We start from the raw sequence: 21,665 nt of genomic DNA on the forward strand, positions 1-21,665 counted from the left end.
ATAATATCTATCTATCTATCTATCTATCTATCTATCTATCTATCTATCTCTGTCCGTTCATCCATCCATCCATCCCCTCCTCTCTCTCTTTATCCATCTAGCTACACACACACACACACACACACACACACACACACACACAAGACACAGACACACAAAAGACTACCCCCCCACCCACCCATCCAATCAGATCTGAAGAAGCTCGGAGTCTTTCCATGGAGTCGATTTCTCTGGAGGGTTTGACATCCCTCTCACGAGTTTCCCCCATCCTTCCTTCTCCCTCCTGAGATCATAGGGGGGTGGTCCACTCCAGAGTCTCGATCTATCCTGACCTCCTCCTCCTCCTCCTTCTTCCCCAACCAACAACCCTACCTCCAAAAACCACTTCCCCGCGTTCAGCTGCTCCAAGATATCCCAGGTTAAGTAAGCCGGGTCTTCGCCCCTCAAAAAAGGAAAGAGACGCTCAATGTCGGTGGTCCTTTTTAAGGGAGGTGGTCGTGCATGAGGAAGGGGACGCCGTCGTAGCTGTCGCAAAAGAGAAGCCAGGTCAGGTGGGATCGGCCCTCCGCAGGTTTGTGCCACGTCTATCCAGGAGGTCAAAATCAAGGTGCCATGACTCATTTTATTTGCAGGTAGTCCTCGACCTACGACCACAATGGAGCCCCAAAATTTATGTTGCTAAGTGAAAGAGCTGTCCAGTGAATTTTGTCCCATTTTACGACTTTTCTTGCCACGTTCGTTAAGCGAATCCCTTGAGTTGTTGAGTGAGGAACACGGTTGTTAAGTGAATGTGGCTTTCTCCCCCCCCGCCCCTCCCCCATTGGTCAGAAAGGGATCACATGACCCCGGGGACCGTCGTAAACACGAACCAGTTGCCAAGAGTCCGAAGTCTGGTCATGGTGGCCAGGATCAAACCAGGATCAACGTGCTGCAACGGTCTTAAGTGTGAAAAACGGTCATAATAAATCGCTTTTTCCCCCTCAGTGTCGTTTAGTGAGTCAAGGACTATCTGTAAATAGTCAAAGTTAAAAAAAAAAAAAACCTTCCTGTGGGAAGATTTCACAGGGCTGACTTTGGGACTACCCAGACAACCTCACAAAGTTAAGAGTGAAGATTTTTTTTTTTTTTCCTTAAGGAAATGCTTCTGTTTCAGGATTGTGGCTAAAGAAATAAGCCATGATTGAGCAACAAGGCTTACCTAATGGTGACATCTGTCTCCAGACCGATAGCGCCGTGATCGATGGTTTTAGCAAATGACATCTCGGTATTCTCAGGAGCCAGCTAGGATCAGAATTTGGAAAGAATCGGTGACTTCGGGACTAAGTTAGCACATGCATCTCACCGTAACTACACTAAGTTACATGTAGTCCTTGACTTAAGACCATAACGGAGCCCAACATTTCTGTTCTTAAGGGGGAACAATTGTTAAGTGATGTTTTTTTTGGGTCCCATTTCACGACTTTTCTTGCCACCGTTGTTAAGTGAAGCGCTGCAGTTGCTAAGTGAGTAACACCGTTGTTAAGTGAATCTGGCTTCCCCACTGCTTGTCAGATGGTCACAAAAGGAGATCACGTGACCCCCGGGACACCACAACTGTCATAAATACATGCCAGTTGCCGAGCGTACGTTATTTATTGAGCCATGGTGGCGCAGTGGGTTAGAATGCAGTATTGCAGGCTAATTCTGCCAACTGCCAAGCAGTTCGATCCTGACCGGCTCAAGGTTGATTCAGACTACCATCCTTCCGAGGTGGGTAAAAATGAGGGACCCAAATTGTTGGGGGGCAAGAGGCTGACTCTGTAAACCGCTTAGAGAGGATTGGAAAGCACTGTGAAGCGGTATATACCGGTAAGTCTAAGTACTATTGCTAGGGCTATATATTTTTTAAAAAAAAATAATTCTGTTTTGAATGCTTAATTTTATTGATTAAATTATAGGCTTCCGAGAAGCCCCACTCCAGGGAAGTTTGATGGTTAAGGAGTATGAAAAATAATTAAAATATTAATTTCTTGGTTTGCTGATGGTTCCCATCCCCAACTCAAATGAAGTTCCAACCTTATTTTTTTGATGTGGGACTCTGTCTGATCTCCTAACTCAGCCTGCTGGGGTCTCCAAACTTGGCCACTTTAAGACTTGTGGAATTCAACTCCCAAAATTCCTCCACTTTGAGACTTGGGGACTTCAACTCCCAGAATTCTTCCATTTTAAGACTTGGGGACTTCAACTCCCAGAATTCCTCCCCTTTAAGACTTGTGGGCTTCAACTCCCAGAATTCATCCACTTTAAGACTTGTGGGCTTCAACTCCCAGAATTCATCCACTTTAAGACTTGTGGGCTTGAACTCCCAGAATTCATCCACTTTAAGACTTGTGGGCTTCAACTCCCAGAATTCATCCACTTTAAGACTTGTGGGCTTGAACTCCCAGAATTCATCCACTTTAAGACTTGTGGGCTTCAACTCCCAGAATTCATCCACTTTAAGACTTGTGGATGTCAGGTTTCGGTTCTGTCTTAAAATAAGTTTCATTTTCAAGCGCAGTCTCTAATGAATCATTCTTTATTAAGAACAGAAATAGCCGACATTTCTGAGGCTAATTGCAGCTCAACTGGCCCCTCCTTCCAACCCCCTCCTCTTCCGCTCTCCAACCCGATTTCTCATTGGCCATTAGCCAATCCATCTCTCCGTCCTGGCACGTACTTCTCACAGGAATGTGACCCCCACCCTCATCCCCCAGAAAACCCTATCTCTTGCATGCAGAAAACTAGGTAAAAGTTCATCTCAGCAATAATTCAGCGCTTCTGGTCTTCATGACAGCACTGGAAGAGAGCATAAGTTGGAGTGCTGACAGTGGACTTCAACTCCCAGAATTCTTCCAATTTAAGACTTGTGGACTTCAACTCCCAGAATTCCTCCCCTTTAAGACTTGTGGCCTTCAACTCCCAGAATTCTTCCAATTTAAGACTTGTGGCCTTCAACTCCCAGAATTCCTCCCCTTTAAGACTTGTGGCCTTCAACTCCCAGAATTCCTCCACTTTAAGTCTTGTGGCCTTCAACTTCCAGAATTCCTCCCCTTTAAGACTTGTGGCCTTCAACTCCCAGAATTCCTCCCCTTTAAGACTTGTGGCCTTCAACTCCCAGAATTCCTCCACCTTAAGACTTGTGGCCTTCAACTCCCAGAATTCCTCCCCTTTAAGACTTATGGCCTTCAACTCCCAGAATTCCTCCACCTTAAGACTTGTGGCCTTCAACTCCCAGAATTCCTCCCCTTTAAGACTTGTGGCCTTCAACTCCCAGAATTCCTCCCCTTTAAGACTTGTGGACTTCAACTCCCAGAATTCTTCCAAATTAAGACTTGTGGCCTTCAACTCCCAGAATTCTTCCAATTTAAGATTTGTGGACTTCAACTTCCAGAATTCCTCCCCTTTAAGACTTGTGGACTTCAACTCCCAGAATTCCTCCCCTTTAAGACTTGTGGCCTTCAACTCCCAGAATTCCTCCCCTTTAAGACTTGTGGACTTCAACTCCCAGAATTCCTCCCCTTTAAGACTTGTGGCCTTCAACTCCCAGAATTCCTCCCCTTTAAGACTTGTGGACTTCAACTCCCAGAATTCTTCCAATTTAAGACTTGTGGACTTCAACTTCCAGAATTCCTCCCCTTTAAGACTTGTGGCCTTCAACTCCCAGAATTCCTCAGCCAGCCATGCATGGCTGGCTGAGGAATTCTGGGACTTGAAGTCCACAAGTCTTTAAGTGGCCGGGTTTGGAGACCCCTGTCCAACTGGGTTCTTCATTCATACATGGACCAAAATATACAATTCTTGCCACCACATCGAAGGGCTCAATCAATATTGAAGTTCTAGTTTCAACAAATCTTGAGGGAACCTACTTTGGGAGGCTTGCTTTGATAGCCCTTCTTTTGGTTACGGGGTTACTTCTGGTTCCACCTACCATGGGGGCTCCTCTGTGACCAATCAGGGCTGGCTTGGGACCCAGAGTCCCCTTCTCCCGGATGCAGGGGGAGTACATGCCCAGGGGAACGAAGATAAGGTAGATAAGGACAACCAGGTAAGGAGTAAGAATCAACACCTGTAGGACTGAAGAAGAGAGGAGGCATCAAGTTGCTGGATCAGACCATGAATTGTAACAATAGCAGAACCTAGTGGCCGTATTTAAAATTGGGACCTCTCCACATATTAACGGAATACCAGAATTGGAAGGGACCTTGGAGGTCTTCTAGTCCAACCCCCTGCTCAGGCAGGAAACCATATACCATTTCAGACAAATGGTTGTCCAGTTTCTTCTTAAAAACCTCCAGTGATGGAGCACCCACAACTTCTGGTGGCAAGCTGTTCCACTGGTTAATTGTCCTCACTGTTGGGAAGTTTCTCCTTAATTCCAGGTTACTTTCTCCTTGATGAGTTTCCATCAATTGTTTCTTCTCCTGCCCTCAGGGGCTTTGGAGAATAGGTTGACCCCCTCCTCTTCCCTATGGCAGCCCCTCAAATACTGCAAGACTGCTCTCATGTCACCCCAAGTCCTTCTCTTCATTAAACTAGACATACCCAATTCCTGCAACCAATTTTGGTACGTGTTTAGCCTTTCATCAAGGGAGGATTCATTTCTGCCAGAAATAAATCCCTGACAGAAAGAGAGGAATTGGTAGCAGAGGTTTTCCTCAGTCAGAGGAAACTTGGCCTTCTTTTACTAACGAGCACCAAAACAAACCTGAGCAGGTGCCTCACCTTAGGAATCAGCTTGAAGGGCTGAGACAGGAGATCCATTTCCGACGCTAAAGACTCTTACGTGGGGCCCGAATGGTTATTAGCTGGAGATACACTACCTTTATCACGTACCCGGAAGAAATGCAGAGACACCGGCCAAGCCAAGAGCGCCATGGTGAATATGGCAACCACGTGAAGAAAAGGAGCTGTCACCTGTGAGGAGGAGGAGGAGGAGGAGGAGGAGGAGGAGGAGGAGGAGGAGGAGGAGGAAGAGGGGGAGAAGACGGGATGGGGGAGAAGAAGAAGAGGGGGAAGAGGAGGAAAAAGAAAAGAAGAAAGGAAAGGAAGGACCAAAACTGGATGCAGGATTCCAGGTGTGGTGTTACGAAGGCTTTATAAAGCGGTCGTAACACTTCATGTCAATCTTGATCCTATCCCTCTGTTCATGGGCTTGTTAGAAATAGGTTACACCAAACTATTATTATTATTATTATTGGTTAATCTTTAGTGAGATTCACAGCCTTTGAGGCTGGTTAATAGCTCAGCAGCTCGAGTCCTAACCAAGGACCTAGGAACTGTTAAGGTATCATTGGAGGATGTAAGCTGTTCCGAGTAAGGTGGTTTTTTGTAGAGTCAAAATGTTCGAGTCCGGCAAATTTAGAATTTCTAAATAGCGGGGTAGCCCTTTGGGTATTGCTCCAAGGGCTCCAATTACAATCGGGACAACACACAATTTCTTTTTCCACAGTCGCTCAACTTCAATTTGTAAGTCCCGGTACTTTGTGATTTTTTCTTTCTATTATTATTATTATTATTATTATTATTATTATTATTATTATTATTAATTAAAATAATCCCTTCTTACCTGAAATGACAAGTAGAATGTGTGCCACTGACGGGTCCAAAACATTGTGATAACTGCTAAGCCGGTGAAGGAGAGGAATAGGGTGAAAAGGACCATGTGCTAAAGAGATCAAGGAAGAGATTATTTACTGATTTAAGTGGCATCATTGATGAGATTTCAGCAAAGACCGAGACCTCCAGATCAATTATTTTCAAGGCCATCTAAAGCAGGGGTCTCCTTTTTTTTTTTTTTTTTTTTTTTGCCTATGAGTTGACAGTCACTCACCCGGCATCAAAGCTCCGTTCAGATCACTGCTCCTGCTCAATACTTGGTCTGGTTGCCCCAGCTTCTTGGCGGCTGCAATGGCTGCCGCCCCCACTGCCGAGTCAGAGAGAGTTTCCTCTAACCTTCAAGGAACTTGCCTGTTCCTCTTGGTCTTCCGAGGTGCCTTTCCTTCTTCCCCATCCCTACGAAATGGTTCCGGTCTGAAGACCCCTTGGCAGTGGCTTGTCATCCGGGTTTTCGCGAGCTTGTCGGAGCCCAGTATTTCCCCGATTGTCTCGCCTTGACGCTTCCAGTTGAATCCATGCATGGCTGTCTGAGGAATTCTGGGACTTGAAGTCCACAAGTCTTAAACGCCCTGATCTAAAGTCCTTCGAAGAACACCTCACTACTTTTGGTGTGAAATTTACTTTTTGGGGGATAGAAGGGCCTGAAGGGAAGAATAAATGCAATGTGGACTCCTTGTATATGTATCTTTTAAGTCAGTTTGGACTCCTGGAAGCTCCCTGGATGAGTCCCTGCGATTTTCTTGACAAGATTTTCGGAGGTGGTTTGCCATTGTCTCCATCATGGGGCGGAGAGAAAGGGACTGGCTCAAAGTCACCGAGCTGGCTTCGAACTGAAGGTAGAACTAGAACTCACGGTCTCCCAGTTTCTGAGCCTGATGCCTTAACCACGACACAAAACCGCTTTCTCCGACTCCCCACATTCCTGTGTCAAAAGGAATTGACACCGGATGTCTGAATTTCTTCAGACATCCTGAAGAAATGTCTGAATTTCTTTTTGTGTATCAGCGATTGTTTCCCAATTAAATTAAATTAAATTAAAAAAACAAAACAATTTCCATTTCTGTAGGTCATTTCAGGCATACGTATGTTAACAATTATACAGATTGGTTTAGTTAGTTAAGGTGCTGGTCTAGAAACAGGACACGGTGAGTTCTAGTCCCACCTTAGGCATGAAAGCTGAGTGGGGGAATTTGGACCAGTCACCAGGAGTCAGTGAATTCTAGTGCCACCTAAGCCATGAAAGCCAGTGGGGTGACTTTGGACCAATCCCCAGGAGATGGGGAGTTCTAGTGCCACCTAGAACTTACTTCTTCTTTTTTTTTTCTACATTGAATTTCATTTCCCAGGACTGTTTTTCCCAAACTGGAAGGAGATGTTGTGGCTCCGTCCTCCGAGCCTATCTTATCGGAGGAAGAAGGCTCTGAACATGAAGGAGAGGAGACGGCCAGGCCTCCCTCTCCAGGACCCTCCTCTCTGGCAATGCCTCAGGTGTCTCCCGAAGGAGAAGAGATTGGCCAGGAGCCAGGTGTTTCGGATAGTGACGAAGAAACATTGTGGTTGGACCCATGCCAGCGTCGGAGAGACAAGCATGAGCAGCAGAAAAGGAGGCGTGCCAGAGATTAAGCTGAGTCACTGGACCACACCCCACAGGCTATAAAAGGGAGTGTGGTGGCCATTCGGACTCTGTGACGGACAAAGCTAATCTCTGGCGAGGCACTTGCACCTTCGGACACAACATCTATTTGCCGTGGATTTCATTCAAACTGTGTGTATTTTTGTCTGTGTTATCGGAGTAAAAGCTCTTGGCAGGCAGCCACGGAGTTGCTGCCAAGTTCCTTATCACTGACGTTGTGGGTTTGAAGGGTTTATTTAACCCTCGGCTGGCTGGTTGGGTGTGTGCGTGGTACGGGGACAGAACAGGAGATTGGCCATTGGGAAGGAAGTCAAATGGATTTACCTTGTGGCACCAGTGGAGTTCCAACTCTTGACTTTCAAACAGTAGTAAAACTGCTATAAACTGTAAAAGAAGGGCACATGCTTAGTTGTAGCCGACTGTTGGTAGGGGAAGAGGAAATGTATGTATGACCGTGTTTCCCCCCAAAATAAGACCCTGTCTTATATTTTTTTAAACCCTAAAATAAGTGCTTGGCCTTATTGTCATGTGCTCAAAAGACCAATTGGGCTTATTATCAGGGGATGTCTTATTTTGGAGGAAACAGGGTACTAAATTTAATAAATCAATGTTAATTATTTATTGATTATTAATATTATGAATAAATAAACATAGGTATTAATTTTTCCCTAGCCATCCTCAGCTCTCATAACTCAATGTGACATAAGAGGCATTCAACCAGCGATTTCAGAAGTTCATACCATGTGTTGGCAGATATAAATTCCGTTGCTATCAGATACAGGTAGTCCCCGAATTATGACCGCGATTGAGCAAAACCCAAAATGTTGTTAAGTGAGACCGTTGTTAAGTGAGTTTTGCCCCATTTTACCGCTTTTCCTGCCGCGGTTGCTCAGCGAATCACTGCAGCTGTTAAGCGAGTAACACGGTCGTTGAGTGAATCTGACTCCCTCGTTGACTTTGCTTGACAGAAGGTCGCAAAAGTTGAGGACGTAACCCCAGCGACAATGCAACCGTCATAAATATGAGTCAGTTGCCAAGTGCCAGAACTTTGATGGCGTGACCATGGGGGATGCTACAATGGTCGTAAGTGTAAAAACCGGTCATAAGTCAGTCTTTTGGGCTCCATTGTGTATTTGAACCATCACTAAATGAATGGTTGTAGGTCAAGGATTAACTGTACTGATTTAAGAGAATGTTTGTAACTCAGGATTGAGCTGTGGGGTCCTTGGTGCCCTCTGAGCCTGGTTGTTTTCTTGCACACGTTTCATGACCCAACTAGGTAACATCATCAGTGCTTGAAGGAGGTAGGGTTTGTGGAGGAGGAGGAGGAGGAGGAGGAGGAGGAGGAGGAGGAGGAGGAGGAGGAGGAGGAGGAGGAGGAGGAGGAGGAGGAGGAAAAGGAAAAGAAAGAGGAAGAGGAAGAGGAAGAGGAAGAGGAAGAGGAGGGGTCCTTGGTGCTCCCTGAGCCTGGTTGTTTTCTTGCAGATGTTTCATGACCCAACTAGGTAACATCATCAGTGCTTGAAGGAGGTAGGGTTTGTGGAAGAGGAGGAGGAGGAGGAGGAAGAGGAAGACAACGAGGAAGAGGGGGAATTGAGGGGTCCATGGTGCTCTCTGAGCTTGATGGTTTTCTTGTAGGCGTTTCATGATCCAACTAGGTAACATCATCAGTGCTTGAAGGAGGTGGGATTGGAGGAGGAGGACGAGGGCTCCCTGAGCCTGCTTATTTTCTTGCAGACGTTTCATTACCCAACTAGGTAACATCATCAGGGTCTGCAAGGAAACAAAGAAGCTCAGAGAGCACCGAGGATCCCACATTTGGAGCTATGTGAAAAAAATCGAGATACAATTCCTAGTTTTTGTCAACACGTGTTTTAAAATAGGACTTCCATCCCATGTTCCATCCCATAGTCACTGGTTTCATCCATCCATCCATCCATCCATCCACCCACTCATCCATCCACCCACTCATCCATCCATCCATCCATCCACCCACTCATTCATTCATCCATCCATCCATCTATCCACCCCTTCATTCATCCATCCATCCGTCCACCCATTCATTCATTCATTCATCCATCCATCCATCCATCCATCCATCCATCCATCCACCCATCCATCCATCCATCCATCCATCCATCCACCCATCCATCCACCCACTCATCCATCCATCCATCCATCCATCCATCCATCCATCCATCCATCCATCCACCCACTCATTCATTCATCCATCCATCCATCCATCTATCCACCCATTCATTCATCCATCCATCCATCCATCCATCCATCCATCCATCCATCCATCCGTCCACCCATTCATTCATTCATTCATTCATCCATCCACCCATCCATTCATCCATCCATCCTTCCACCCACTAATCCATCCATCCATCCATCCATCCATCCATCCATCCATCCATCCATCCACCCATTCATCCATCCACCCATCCATCCATCCATCCATCCACCCATCCATTCATCCATTCATCCATCCATCCACCCATCCATCCGTCCATCCACCCATTCATTCATCCATCCATCCATCCATCCATCCATCCATCCATCCATCCATCCACCCATTCATTCATTCATTGACACCCTGTCGCTCCCCTGGACACCCCAAAAGTAGAAGCAGTGATTCCACTAACTCTGTCACATTTTCTTCACCTGGAAACCTATCCCCAGACCCTCAAGGAGATAGCGTCATTCCAACTGGATTGTGAAAGAAATGTCAAAATTTCTTGAGTTGGGAAACATCTCCAGGTTGAAGGTGAGGATTTAGGAGAAGGGAGGGCCAGAACGTGGGATGGAGTCAAAAAAGGGATCAGCCTAGAATCCCTACATAGTCACAAGTCAACTAAATCCAATCCCACCTTGAGTGCCATTGGCTCTTCTCTAACTCTAACTCTAACCAGGTGCTGACCATGAACTGATTTATTGCTAAAGCTTCCCAACTAAGATCCCTGTGCAATGGCTTTTAGCCAGGGGTCCCCAACCAGGAGTGGGATTCAGCCGGTTCACACCAGTTCAGGCGAACCGGATGTTAATTTTAATCTGGTTCACCAAACCGGTTGTTCCAAGGACTGACTTACCGTGCCCCGCCCCGCCCCTCCCAGGAGTCTCCACGCGGCTCGTTTTGGATGCCAGGTAAGTTCAGGGCACGCATGGAGGCTCTGGGAGGACAAAAAACAGGCCTACTGGAAGTCCGGAAATGGGCTTGTTTCCGGCCTCCGGAGCCCAGGAGAGGCTGTTTTTGCCCTCTTGGAGACTCCAGGAAAGCCTCTGGAGCCTGGGGAGGACGGAAAATGGGCCTACCGGAAGTCTGAAAACAGGCCCATTTCCGGCCTCCGGAGCCCAGGAGAGGCCGTTTTCGCCCTCCTGGAAACTCCAGGAAAGCCTCTGGAACCTGAGGAGGGCGAAAAACGGGCCTACCCGCCACAGGAGGGCGCGCAAAGTGAATCAGTTGTTACAACTGGTGAACCCACCACTATTCCCAACCCCCGGTCTGTGGACCTGCACCGGGCCACGGCATGCCAGAAACCGGGCCACACAAACAAGCGAAGCCCCACCCACACTAAACCACGCTCCCTCCGGTCCACGGAAAAACCTCTCTCCACGGAACCGGTCACCGGTGCTCAAAAGGTCGGGGGGCCACTGATTTTTAGCAATGAATCAGTTTAATGGCACCTTCCCGTGTCTTTCCCATCTGCCTTTCGAATGCAGTCTGTGCCCCTGAGCCTTCCCACCTGAGATCTTTCACACGATCACCCCACCCACGCTTTCGAATTAAAATTTTGGCCCGACGTCCACCTCACCGTCTTTCGGGAAAGTCTTTTATTTTAAAGGAAAGGCCTGGACTTACGATTAAGAAGAAAAGGTAGGAGAAGACGAAGACTGCCAGAAACAGCAGGAAAGTCGACCAGTGAAACCAGTAGCCTAAATTTATGAAGCTGTACCTAACAGGATGACAAGGAAACGGCGAGATTTAGATAAAAGAATTCGTCGTTCAGGAGCAAAAGACTTCGTTTCTCCTTCCCAAGCAGAATAACAGGATTGGAAGGGACCTTAAGAGGTCCTCTAGTCTAACCCTCCACTGGCCCAGCATCTGGTTTTCGATCGCGTAATGACTTCAAAAGTCGTAACTGTGAAAAACGGACTCACGCGTCCCTTTTTTTTTCCATTGCCGTTGTAACTTTGAAACGGTCACTAAATGAACTGTTGTCAGTCGAGGACTTCCTCTACTAGGAATAAGAGCCTTGCTTGGACACTTACCAATCAAAGCTGTTGTAGTCATTTCTGGCTTCTCCCCACATGTAGAGAAAGACAAAGGAAAAGCTGAACGTCAGAACCAAGAGGGAAAAATACATGCATTCTCCCTATTAAGGAAAAAAAAAAAGGATGTTTAGATTAACAGAGTTGGAAGGGACCTTGGAGGTCATCTAGTCCAACCCCCGTTGCCCAAGCAGGAGACCCTACACCATTTCTGACCGATGGCAGTCCATCGGGATTTCTTCTTGAAAGCCTCCAGGGATGAAGCTCCCATAACTTCCGAAGGCAACTTCAGTTCCACTGATTGATTGTTCTCACTGTTAGAAAATTCCTCCTTATTTCCAAGTTGAATCTCTCCTTGTTCAGTTTCCACCCATTATTCCTTGTCTGGCCTTCGGGTGCTTTGGAGAATAGCTTGACCCCCTTCCTCCTCTCTGTGGCAGCCCCTCAAATATTGGAAGACTGCTCTCCTGTCTCCCCTGGTCCTTCTCTTCACTAGACTAGCCATGCCCAGTTCATTGTATGTTTTAGCCTCCAGTCCCCTAATCCTCTTGGTTGCTCTTCTCTGCACTCTTTCTAGAGTCTCAACATCCTTTTTTATAGTGTGGTGACCAAAACCAGATGCAGTACTCTAGGTGTGGCCTTACTAAGGCTTTACAGAGTGCTATTAGTACCTCCCTTGATCTTGATTGTATCCCTCTGTTATTGCAGTTTAGGATTGCGTTGGCTTTTTTGGCTGCCGCTGCACACAACTGGCTCATATTTAGCTGGTTTTCCACTAAGATCCCAAGATCTCTCCCACATAGCAACACATCTAGACTTTAATGGGAATATTTGTGCTACCTGAAATGTGAAGGCTACCCCTGGGAATTTAGGCTTCTCTTTAGTTTTCCAGGGTTGCTCCCCCTTGCTTCAGCCTACCTTCATAAAAAGAAAAAAAGCAAACAAAATGCCCATTTATAGCACTAAGCAGAAGGGGAATAAAATCAAATTTATTAAAAACTGTTATTAAAAGCTGTTGAGCCTGGATAGCTCAACAGACTAAAAGCCTGTTATTAACACTCAGCTGTCTGCAATTATTGCAAGTTCGAATCTCCCCAGGCTCAAGGTTGACTCAGCCTTCCATCCTTTCTAAGGTAGGGGCAATAAGCTGACTTTGTATAAATATACAAAAGTATGAAGGCTATTGCTTAACGCATTGTAAGCTGCCCTGAGTCTCCGGAGAAGGGCGGCATATAAATCTAATTTTTTTTAAAAAAAGCTCAATTTAATGGACCATTCTAGGTGGAAAGAGTATCTTTTAAATCAGGGGTCTCCAACCTTGGCAACTTTAAGACTTGTGGACTTCAACTCCCAGAGTTCCTCAGCCAGCAAAGCTTGGAGGTTGGAGACCCCTGCTTTAAATCCAGCTGTCTGTTAAATCCAGCTGTCCGTTAAATCCAATTGTCCATTAAATCCAGCTGTCCATTAAATCCAGCTGTCCGTTAAATCCAGCTGTCTGTTAAATCCAATTGTCCGTTAAATCCAGCTGTCCGTTAAATCCAGCTGTCTGTTGAGGAGAGAGGAAAATATCATTGTACCTTATGGCAACACCAGAGTCCTGGTTTAATCCTTTTGCGGTTCTGGTCTTGCCACTGGCAGGAATATAAGCCAACCAGGCAAGAAACGAAGTTTTCGTATTTACAGAATTTGTTCAAACATTTCTTCGTTTTTTTGAACTTGGATTTCTTGACATGGGTAGGAGGATTCTCCATCGGTAGGTCGTCCATCTGTGCGGCCTGGAAGATGAATTCAACAAAGGAAGTTGGAGAGGAATGGAGAAGAGACACGGAGCTGTTCCCCTAACTCGGGGGGGGGGGGTCTTCAAATTTGACAACTTTTAAGACTTGTGGACTTCAACTCCCAGAATTCCCCAGCCAGCATGGCCGCCTTAGGAATTCTGGGAGTTGAAGTTCACAAATCTTAAATTCTGGAAGTTGAAGTCCACAAGTTTTAAAGTCGGAATGTGAGGAGGATTCGTTTCTTCACCCTAGTCTCCATCTATCTAGACCAGGGCTCTCCGAAACTGGCAAATTGAAGACTTGTGGACTTCAACTCCCAGAATTCCCCAGTCAGCATTCTGGGAGTTGAAGTCCACAAGTCTTAAAAGTGGCCAGATTTGGAGATCCCTGCTCTATGGACCTGCCCTGGGTTTATTTCTTCATCCATTTATCCAATTTTGAAAACTCTGTGTACAGGTACTCCTCGTCTTACCACCACAATTGAGAGAAGAGATTGGACAGGCATTTGTCTGAAATGGTATGGGATCTCCTGCTTAAGCAGAGGGCTGGACTAGAAGACCTCTAAAGTCCCTTCCAACTCTGTTATTCTGTTAAAGAGTGATGCGTTCAGGAGATGAGGATTTGAGAACGTTGGCCATGAATGAACTAGGCCTGTCTAACAAAGAGAAGGACTAGGGGTGATGTGATAGCAGTCTTCTAATATTTGAGGGGCTGCCCCAAAGAAGAGGGGAGGTCTACCTATTCTCCAAAGCCCCTGAAGGCAGGACAAGAAGCAATGGATGGAAACTAATCAAGGAGAGAAGCAACCGAGAACTAAGGAGAAATTTCCTGACAGTGAGAACAATTAACCAGTGGAACTACTTGCCACCAGAAGTTGTGGGTGCTCCATCGTGGTTTTTAAGAAGAGATTGGACAGCCGTTTGTCTGAAATGGTTTAGGATTTCCTGCTTGAGCAGGCGGTTGGACTAGAAGACCTCCAGGGTCCCTACCAAGTTACTCTGTCATTCTGTTACTCCGCTTTTTGATGCATTGCATATATACTAAATCTATGTGCCATTGGTTTTCTCTACCTTATTATAAGGCCTGTCTTCCCTTTTTGGATGGAGGGGAAGGAGAAAAGGTGGTGGAGTTCTTATGTCTTAGGGCCTGGTGGCTCAGCAGACTGATAGCATTGTGATTAACACCAGCTGTCTGCAATTACTGCAAGTTCGAATCCCACCAGGCTCAAGGTTGACTCAGCCTTCCATCCTTTCTAAGGTGGGTAAATTGAGGACCCAGTTTGTGGGGAGCAATAAGCTGACTTTGTATAAATATACAAAAGTATGAAGGCTATTGCTTAGCGCATTGTAAGCCGCCCTGAGTCTCCGGAGAAGGGCGGTATATAAATCAAATTAAAAAATAAAATAAAATGTGGAGATTGAAAAATGAGGGAAGCTGAAAATAAATTACATCGGTCTCGTTTCAATTCAAGACACGCGCAACGAAAAATTAAACCAGACCGTGAAATGAAATAACGAAAGGAAACAAAACAGCAGAAACTTAAAAAGAAGTGTCTCGTCACAATTAAAGATACAGGCAAAGAAAAATAAAAATAGACAATGAAATGAAATGAAACAGAAAGGAAATAAAATTGTTTGGGCAGTTCGAAACCACAATTTGCCTTTTTTTAAAAAAAAATAAATAAATGATAGAAACGGATATTTTTAAAGCCAGAATAAAAACATTTGATTTCATAAAGATACCTTTGAAAAATCAAGCGTCTGGTTTTGCTTTCCTGCCAAGCCAGGCCTTACCTCTTCTGCTCAGCTTGCCAGAAATTCCACTTTCCTGTTTCCAGAAACTTTCTTCGTAATCTTAACTGCCATGGAACTTTTCAAGCTCCAATATTCTTTCCTTTTTGCTGCTTGTTCGTTGCTCTTCGTTTCCAAGTCAAATCCCAAAGTCCTTCTCCCGTAATCACATCCGAATCTCTTTCCTGCCTACGTGAAACGATACAGGTAGTCCTTGACTTAGAACCATTTGTAACCTTCTGACAATGGGAAAGCCAGATTCGCTTAACAGCCGGATTGCTAACTTATCAACTCCAGTGATTCACTTAACAGCTGAGGCAAAAGTGGTCATAAAACGGGGGAAAACTCTCTTAATAAATGCCTCACTTAAAAACAGAACATTTGGACTCAGTTGTGGTCATTAAGTCGAGGACTCCCTGTATTGCTCTGGATTTATTTTTTATTCTTTTTCTGAGCCATTAATCCTTTTTTTTCCTCCTTAGTTATTCTGATCTTCCTTTGGAACTTCAAACTGAGATGGGGAGAAGTTAATTAATTTAAATTTGAAGGTGAACCCAAACCGTGTTTGCATTCTGCAAAGCAACTGGAAATTCATACAGGAACCATCACTCCAAAGCTGGTATTACCTGGCATTTTTCATTACAGGTAGTCCTCGCCTTATGACCATAATTGAGTCCCAAATGTCCACTGTTGAGCAAGGCAGTTAAGTGAGTTCTGACTGGAAACTCAAACAGTATTTGCTGGGTGAGCAAGAAGGAGACAGGAAGGAGGCTGAGCGTGGCTTAGCTCAACTGTTCTGTAGTAAAGCTGCTTGCTGCTGTGAAAGTAAAACTGAAAGTGAAACTCTTCTCCTCTGCTTGTGTTTTGCATTTGGAACAGTTTTCTTTTCAGGTGAGGAGGAGGGGGAGTATAAGTCCTTAGCATCAGAGCGTGTTAATGATAATAGAGGAAATACTAATGCTCTGATGGTCATTTCGAAAAATCATTTCTTAGTGAACACCTAGAAGCCAAGAGGAACTTACAACCATTTGTTTAGACCTATTTTACAACCTTTCCTGCCGCATTTGTTAAGTGAATCACTTCAGCTGTTAAGCTAGCAACCTGGTTGTTAAGTGAATCTGCCTTCCCCATGGACTTTGCTTGTCAGACAGTTGCAAAAGGGGATCACGTGACCTGGAGGCACATTGTCATAAATATGAGTCAGTTGCCAAAGCATCTGAATTTTATTATTTATTTATTTATTTTATTAAATTTTTATACCGCCCTTCTCCCGGAGGACTCAGGGCGGTGTACAACCAGACATAAAACCCACAACAATATAAAAGTTAAAAGACGAATTAAAAATATTAAATAATTTGGCCGAAAAAGCTAAAATAAAGACAACCCATTAAAATAGCATTAGGCCCACCCTGCTTGGTGAATCAATAGCGTTTTGAGGGCGCGGCGAAAGGTGCGAAGGTCGGGAATTCTACGAATCTCTGGGAGCAGCTCATTCCAGAGGGCAGGTGCCCCCACAGAGAAGGCTCTCCCCCTGGGGGTCGCCAGTCAACATTGTTTGACCGACGGGACCCAGAGGAGCCCCTCTCTGTGGGAGTGTACTGGTTGATGGGAGGCTATCGGTGGCAGAAGGCGGTCTCGTAAGTACCCGGGTCCTAAGCCATGGAGCGCTTTAAAGGTGGTGACCAACACCTTGAATTGCACCCGGAAGACTACCGGGAGCCAGTGCAGCTCGCGCAGGAGCGGTGTTACATGGGAGCGCCGAGTCGTTCCCATAATCACCTGCGCGGCCGCATTCTGGACCAGTTGGAGCCTCCGGGTGCTTTTCATCACCCGGAGGCTTCCCATGGTCAGGTGATTTTTTGATCACCTGACCATGGGAATGCTGCCATGGTCGTATCTATGAAAAGATACGGTCACTAAACGAACGGTTGTAAGTTGAGGACTATCTATTTTAAAGAGATGAGATTAGCATCTTTAGCATGACAGTCTAATAAGCCTCTTTTCTCAATTCTGGAAATATTTTTCTTCTGCCAACGAGGCCATTTTTTTAAAATAAGTGGGAATTATTATTTTTTCAGCAGCCTAGTAACAGTCAACGTATTCTGAAAGTCCTTGAATACACTTGCAGATTCGCTTAAGGACCATTTTACTGACTTAACACCTGTAGTGATTCACTTAACGGTAACCACTGTGGCTAGAAAGGCCATTAAATGGGGCAAATCTCATTTAACAACTGTCTCACTTAGCAACAGAAATGTTGGGCTCACTTGTGGTCGTAAGTTGAGCACAACCTGTACATTGTGCAAAAAAAAAAAAATGGAAAGAGAAGGAAAGGTATTATTTTGATTATGATCTCAGCATATCCCTGTCTGCAAACCACTAAGAATTTTATTTTAAAACTAGCTGGATACCTGTACTTCGCTTACAAAACTATGTGCTCGGGCTTGATAAATGGACACGTGCAGCCTGAAACTTAATGTAGAATGTGTAACTCCGTAGCATCCGAGTGTATTAATATAATGCAACTGGCAGTTGGAACAGAGGGGGAGGTGGAGTAGAAGTCCCAGCCCGCAGCATCCATCCTGTCAGTGTGTGAGAGAGTTGAGGGGTGTTTGGAAACTCAATAAATAAATAAATAAATAAATATCGTCACTGCTACCGGCGTGGCCGAACCGGGCCGAACCGGGAGGAACCCACCACTTCATACACGTTAAGCCACAAGCGATTCAGGTCATAAAACTGCACCAGTGTTAAAAGATTTTATTTATTTTTTTAAATTGAAATTAAGGCAATAGATTCCGTATCCTGAGGTAGAAAGAGAGTGTGAGACATCTCACAGAGAGTGCCTTTTTTTTGGGGTGGAGGGTTCTTATTTATTAGCTTTCTAGAGTTTTCCGCGGGATCCCAACTCAAAACGGCCGTAAGCCGCTCTGCCTCCAGACAGAATGCGAGGACAATATTTTGGAGACCCACTTGGGGCAGTCGGTCAAGGTCAGCAAATGGTTCCTGGGCACCAAGTCTTTGCCAAACAGGAAGAACAAGGCGTTCGAAAACGCCAGGCCGATGATCACGGCCACCAGCACCCACGTCCCTCTGGATAGGAGGAAGAAGAAGCTCTTGTGAAGGCCTCGGGAGTCCTGGGTCAACTTGGCCTGCACCAACTCTTGGAGCAGAGAAGGACCCTCCTGGCCGTAGTCCGTCTCCAACCTGCTGAAGGGGGACTGTGCCAGCTGCTCTTCCAAAGACAGGACTTGGTTTTCCAGCGCCTTGCAGATCTCTTCGAGCTCCGCCACCGTGTGCGACAGCTCGGCGCACTGCTTCTTCTCGGCCTCGTATTGGCGCCTGGCGGTTTCGATTTTCGCCTCCAGCTGTTTGAAGTAGCCCACGATGTGCTCCATCACTTGCTTGATACGCAGCATGCCTTGGTCCCGGCTGGCTTTGGACTCCTGAAATTTGACCAGCTGGTTGGAGACCTTCTGGATTTTGGAGCAGAGAACCCTGTTGGTCTCTGCCAAGGTTTGGTTTTGGACCTGCAGGGCCACCCGTGTGTCTTCCCGTTCTCGGAGCATCTCCTGCAGTTCTTCCTCTTCTTTTTCCAGGTCCTCGACGATGGTTTTGAAACAGTTGACTTTCTCCTCCAGGCTCTTGTTCTCCTCGTTCATGTGCTTCGTCTCCTTCACGATCTCCTGGTTTTCGAGGTCGAGGTTGGCCGCTTTGTCTCGTAGGTCCCAGATCTCCCTCTTTAACGCTTCCTGGATGTCCATCAGGTGGGACGCCTCAGATTTCTCCATGGGGTGGGTGGGGGAGCTGGGTGAAAGAAGGTCTCGAATTCGGCGCCACTCCTCTTGAGTTCACTGCTGAGGAACAAGCAAAGGGAGAATAAAACCGGGATCAAGCATCATATTCTTAGCATATCCCACCTGCTATTGAATATTTTCATATGGACGGTTATGGTAGGCGCCAAGTTTCTGAAAGATGCCCTAATTAATTCATGAGCCATGATTCAAACTTCAAAGGAAATATATTCATTTATTAGGAGCAACATTCCGGCAATACTTGGATGCAGTTAGGACTGATCCTACATAGATTTTCGTTCCCCTATGACCCTGTCTCTCTCCTCCTCTCTGGCCATGTCATAAATCACATTCTCCAATTAACCACTTTGGCTGGCTGTGAAACCTAACACCCTCCTTCTGATTGCGGTCAGGAAGAATGTATGGAATGTAGCTTCAGTTCTCCCTCCCTCCTGCTCATGGCAACTTGAAAGCTTTGCAAGTTGACAGTAGGGTTTTAACAGATGAACAGAGTCGGAAGGGACCTTGTAGGTCATCTAGTCCAACCCCCCCAAGCAGGAGACCCTACACCATTTCTGACAGATGGCAGTCCAGTCTCTTCTTGAAAGCCTCCAATGATGAAGCTCCCACAACTTCCAAAGGCAACTTCTGCTCCGTGGGTTGATGGTTCTCACTGTTAGAAAATTTCTCCTTATTTCCAGGTTGAATCTCACACCCCCAATCCCAGCAGGAGAAATTTAATTTAGACCATGCTATATATCTAACCAAAATTGTGAATGGTATGTGAGAATGACCTTGGGAAAGTGGAGGAAGAGCCTCAAACTAGCCAATGGTGGCACAACCAAGAGATGGATCTGTGGAAGGAATGGGAGTGTTGCAAATCTCTCAGAAGGGACCCTCCCTAGTTTCTTAGGCTGTAAAGGTGAGGGGGGAGAGATGTCCTTTCAGACTTGCGACTTCTGGTTGACGTCACAGCAATATCAGACACAGGGAATGGAGCTCCGTATTCCCTGTGCTGACCTCCCCCTGCTGGTGGGCTCCGAGAAGAGCCAAAGCTACCCTGTAGGGGCGGTGAAGCAAAGAGGGGCACCCTGTGAGGTCAAGGAGAGACGCAGCTCTCCTGTCTGACCCGGGGTTTTACTTTCCCTCTCAGCCACGGCAAGAAGAGGCAGCCTATAGATGGCTGCTACAAAGCTGGGACAACCGAAGAACAACAACTAAGACTGGTTCTGGAGCGGTAGGTGAACAGTGACTGGAACTAATAATGTTATATTATCTATTAATATATATACTATTATTTTCCCTATTTGCATTTTTCCATTTTATTAATATATTTTCTCATTATCCATCATCTCTTAACCTTTTTAAAATTCCATCATTTATTGACTTTTTAGTCAGCCTTTTATCTCTCTCTCTCTCTTGGAATCTTGTATCTTTTTTTGATATTTTTGTGCCTGATATTTTTTTGATATTTTTTTACTGAACATTCCCTTCTGGCTACCCTTTGTCTCTTTCTGCTATATTATTTGAACACCCATCAACAAGACTTCCTTTTTTTAAAAAAAAAAATTACCCTCTTTTTTCTTCTTCTTTTTTTAAGAGATTTTTCTCTTTTCTCTCTGTTCTATTATAAGATTTTGAGGGCAAGTACCTGTCAAGTTTCGTGGTCGTCTCGAATAAAATGCATTTCAAACAAAATCTTTGAAGAAAAAACTCCTTTTTATTGAGCACGACATCCTAACCTGAGTCCAAGCGAAGCCAACACTGACGTCCAGCCCCAAAACCCTCCCTTTCCGTTCCCCACTACCCTGCACTCATTGGCCATCTTCCAAATCATTCTCCCCATATCTACTACTTAAGCTCCCAGGAATGTCCCCCCTCCCATCTCATCTCCTAGGGGATATTATCTTCAAGGAAAATAAGTAGGTGAGAAGTCAAGCGTCCTCTTGCCAGCCGCCCCCTCTTCTCCTTCTTATGTCAGCACTAGAGTAAATGCAGATTGAAGTGCTGACAGTACCCTTTCTAGGGATCCTCCTAACCTTTGATACCATGACCTTGGAGGTCTTCTAGTCCGGCCCCCTGTTCAAGCAGGAGACCCTATACCATTTCAGACAAGTGGCTGTCCAGTCTTTTCTTAAAAACCTCCAGTGATGAAGTACCCACCACTTCTGGAGGCAAGATGTTCCACTGGTTAATTGTTCTCACTGTTAGGAAGTTTCTCCTTAGTTCTAAGTTGCTTCCCTCCTTGATTAATTTCCACCCATTGCTTCTTGTCCTGCCCTCAGGTGCTTTGGAGAATAGCTTGACCCCCTCCTCTTCTTTGTGGCAGCCCCTCAAATACTGTAACACTGCTATCAGGTCCCCTCTAGTCCTTCTTTTCTCTACACTAACCAAACCCAAATCCTGCAACCATTCTTCATATATTTTCGTCTCCAGGCCTTTAATCATCTTCGTTGCTCTTCTTTGCACTTTTTCGAAAGTTTCAACATCTTTTTTGTAATGTGGGGACCAAAAAGGGATGCTGTATTCCAGGTGTGGCCTTACTAAGGGCTTTATAAAGTGGTAGTAATCCTTCACGTGATTTTGATTCTATGCCTCTGTTTATACCACCAAGGATTGTTTTGGCTTTTTTGGCTGCTGCCCCACACGGCTGGCTCGTGTTTAAGTGATCGTCTACTAGGACTCCAAGATCCCTTTCACAGTTACTGTTTTTGAGCCAGGTTTCGCCTAATCTGTACTTGTACCGTTGGTTTTTCCCTGC

The 21,665-nt window shown here is 45.6% G+C and overlaps 2 protein-coding genes across 2 annotated transcripts in view; both read right to left on the reverse strand.

Moving 5' to 3' along the window:
- Positions 1-11,637, reverse strand: part of LOC139316838 (glycerophosphodiester phosphodiesterase domain-containing protein 4-like) — a 16,741-nt gene extending 5,104 nt beyond the window's left edge. The window contains 9 exon segments of the mRNA XM_070943680.1: positions 373-489; positions 492-525; positions 1,199-1,281; positions 3,950-4,095; positions 4,842-4,935; positions 5,588-5,686; positions 7,595-7,654; positions 11,133-11,226; positions 11,543-11,637. Of these exon segments, the coding sequence (XP_070799781.1) occupies positions 373-489; positions 492-525; positions 1,199-1,281; positions 3,950-4,095; positions 4,842-4,935; positions 5,588-5,686; positions 7,595-7,654; positions 11,133-11,226; positions 11,543-11,637 (822 nt within the window).
- Positions 11,638-18,019: 6,382 nt separating this feature from the next.
- LOC139316839 (transmembrane and coiled-coil domain-containing protein 5B-like) lies at positions 18,020-18,901 on the reverse strand. Its single transcript, XM_070943681.1, has one exon. The coding sequence runs from the start codon at positions 18,899-18,901 to the stop codon at positions 18,020-18,022; it is 882 nt and encodes a 293-aa protein (XP_070799782.1).
- Positions 18,902-21,665: the final 2,764 nt, after the last annotated feature.

The sequence above is a fragment of the Pituophis catenifer genome, unplaced genomic scaffold (assembly GCF_029215685.1).
Source record: "Pituophis catenifer annectens isolate HBS135680 unplaced genomic scaffold, rPitCat1.0.hap2 SCAF_4, whole genome shotgun sequence".
Classification (NCBI taxonomy): Eukaryota; Metazoa; Chordata; class Lepidosauria; order Squamata; family Colubridae; genus Pituophis; species Pituophis catenifer.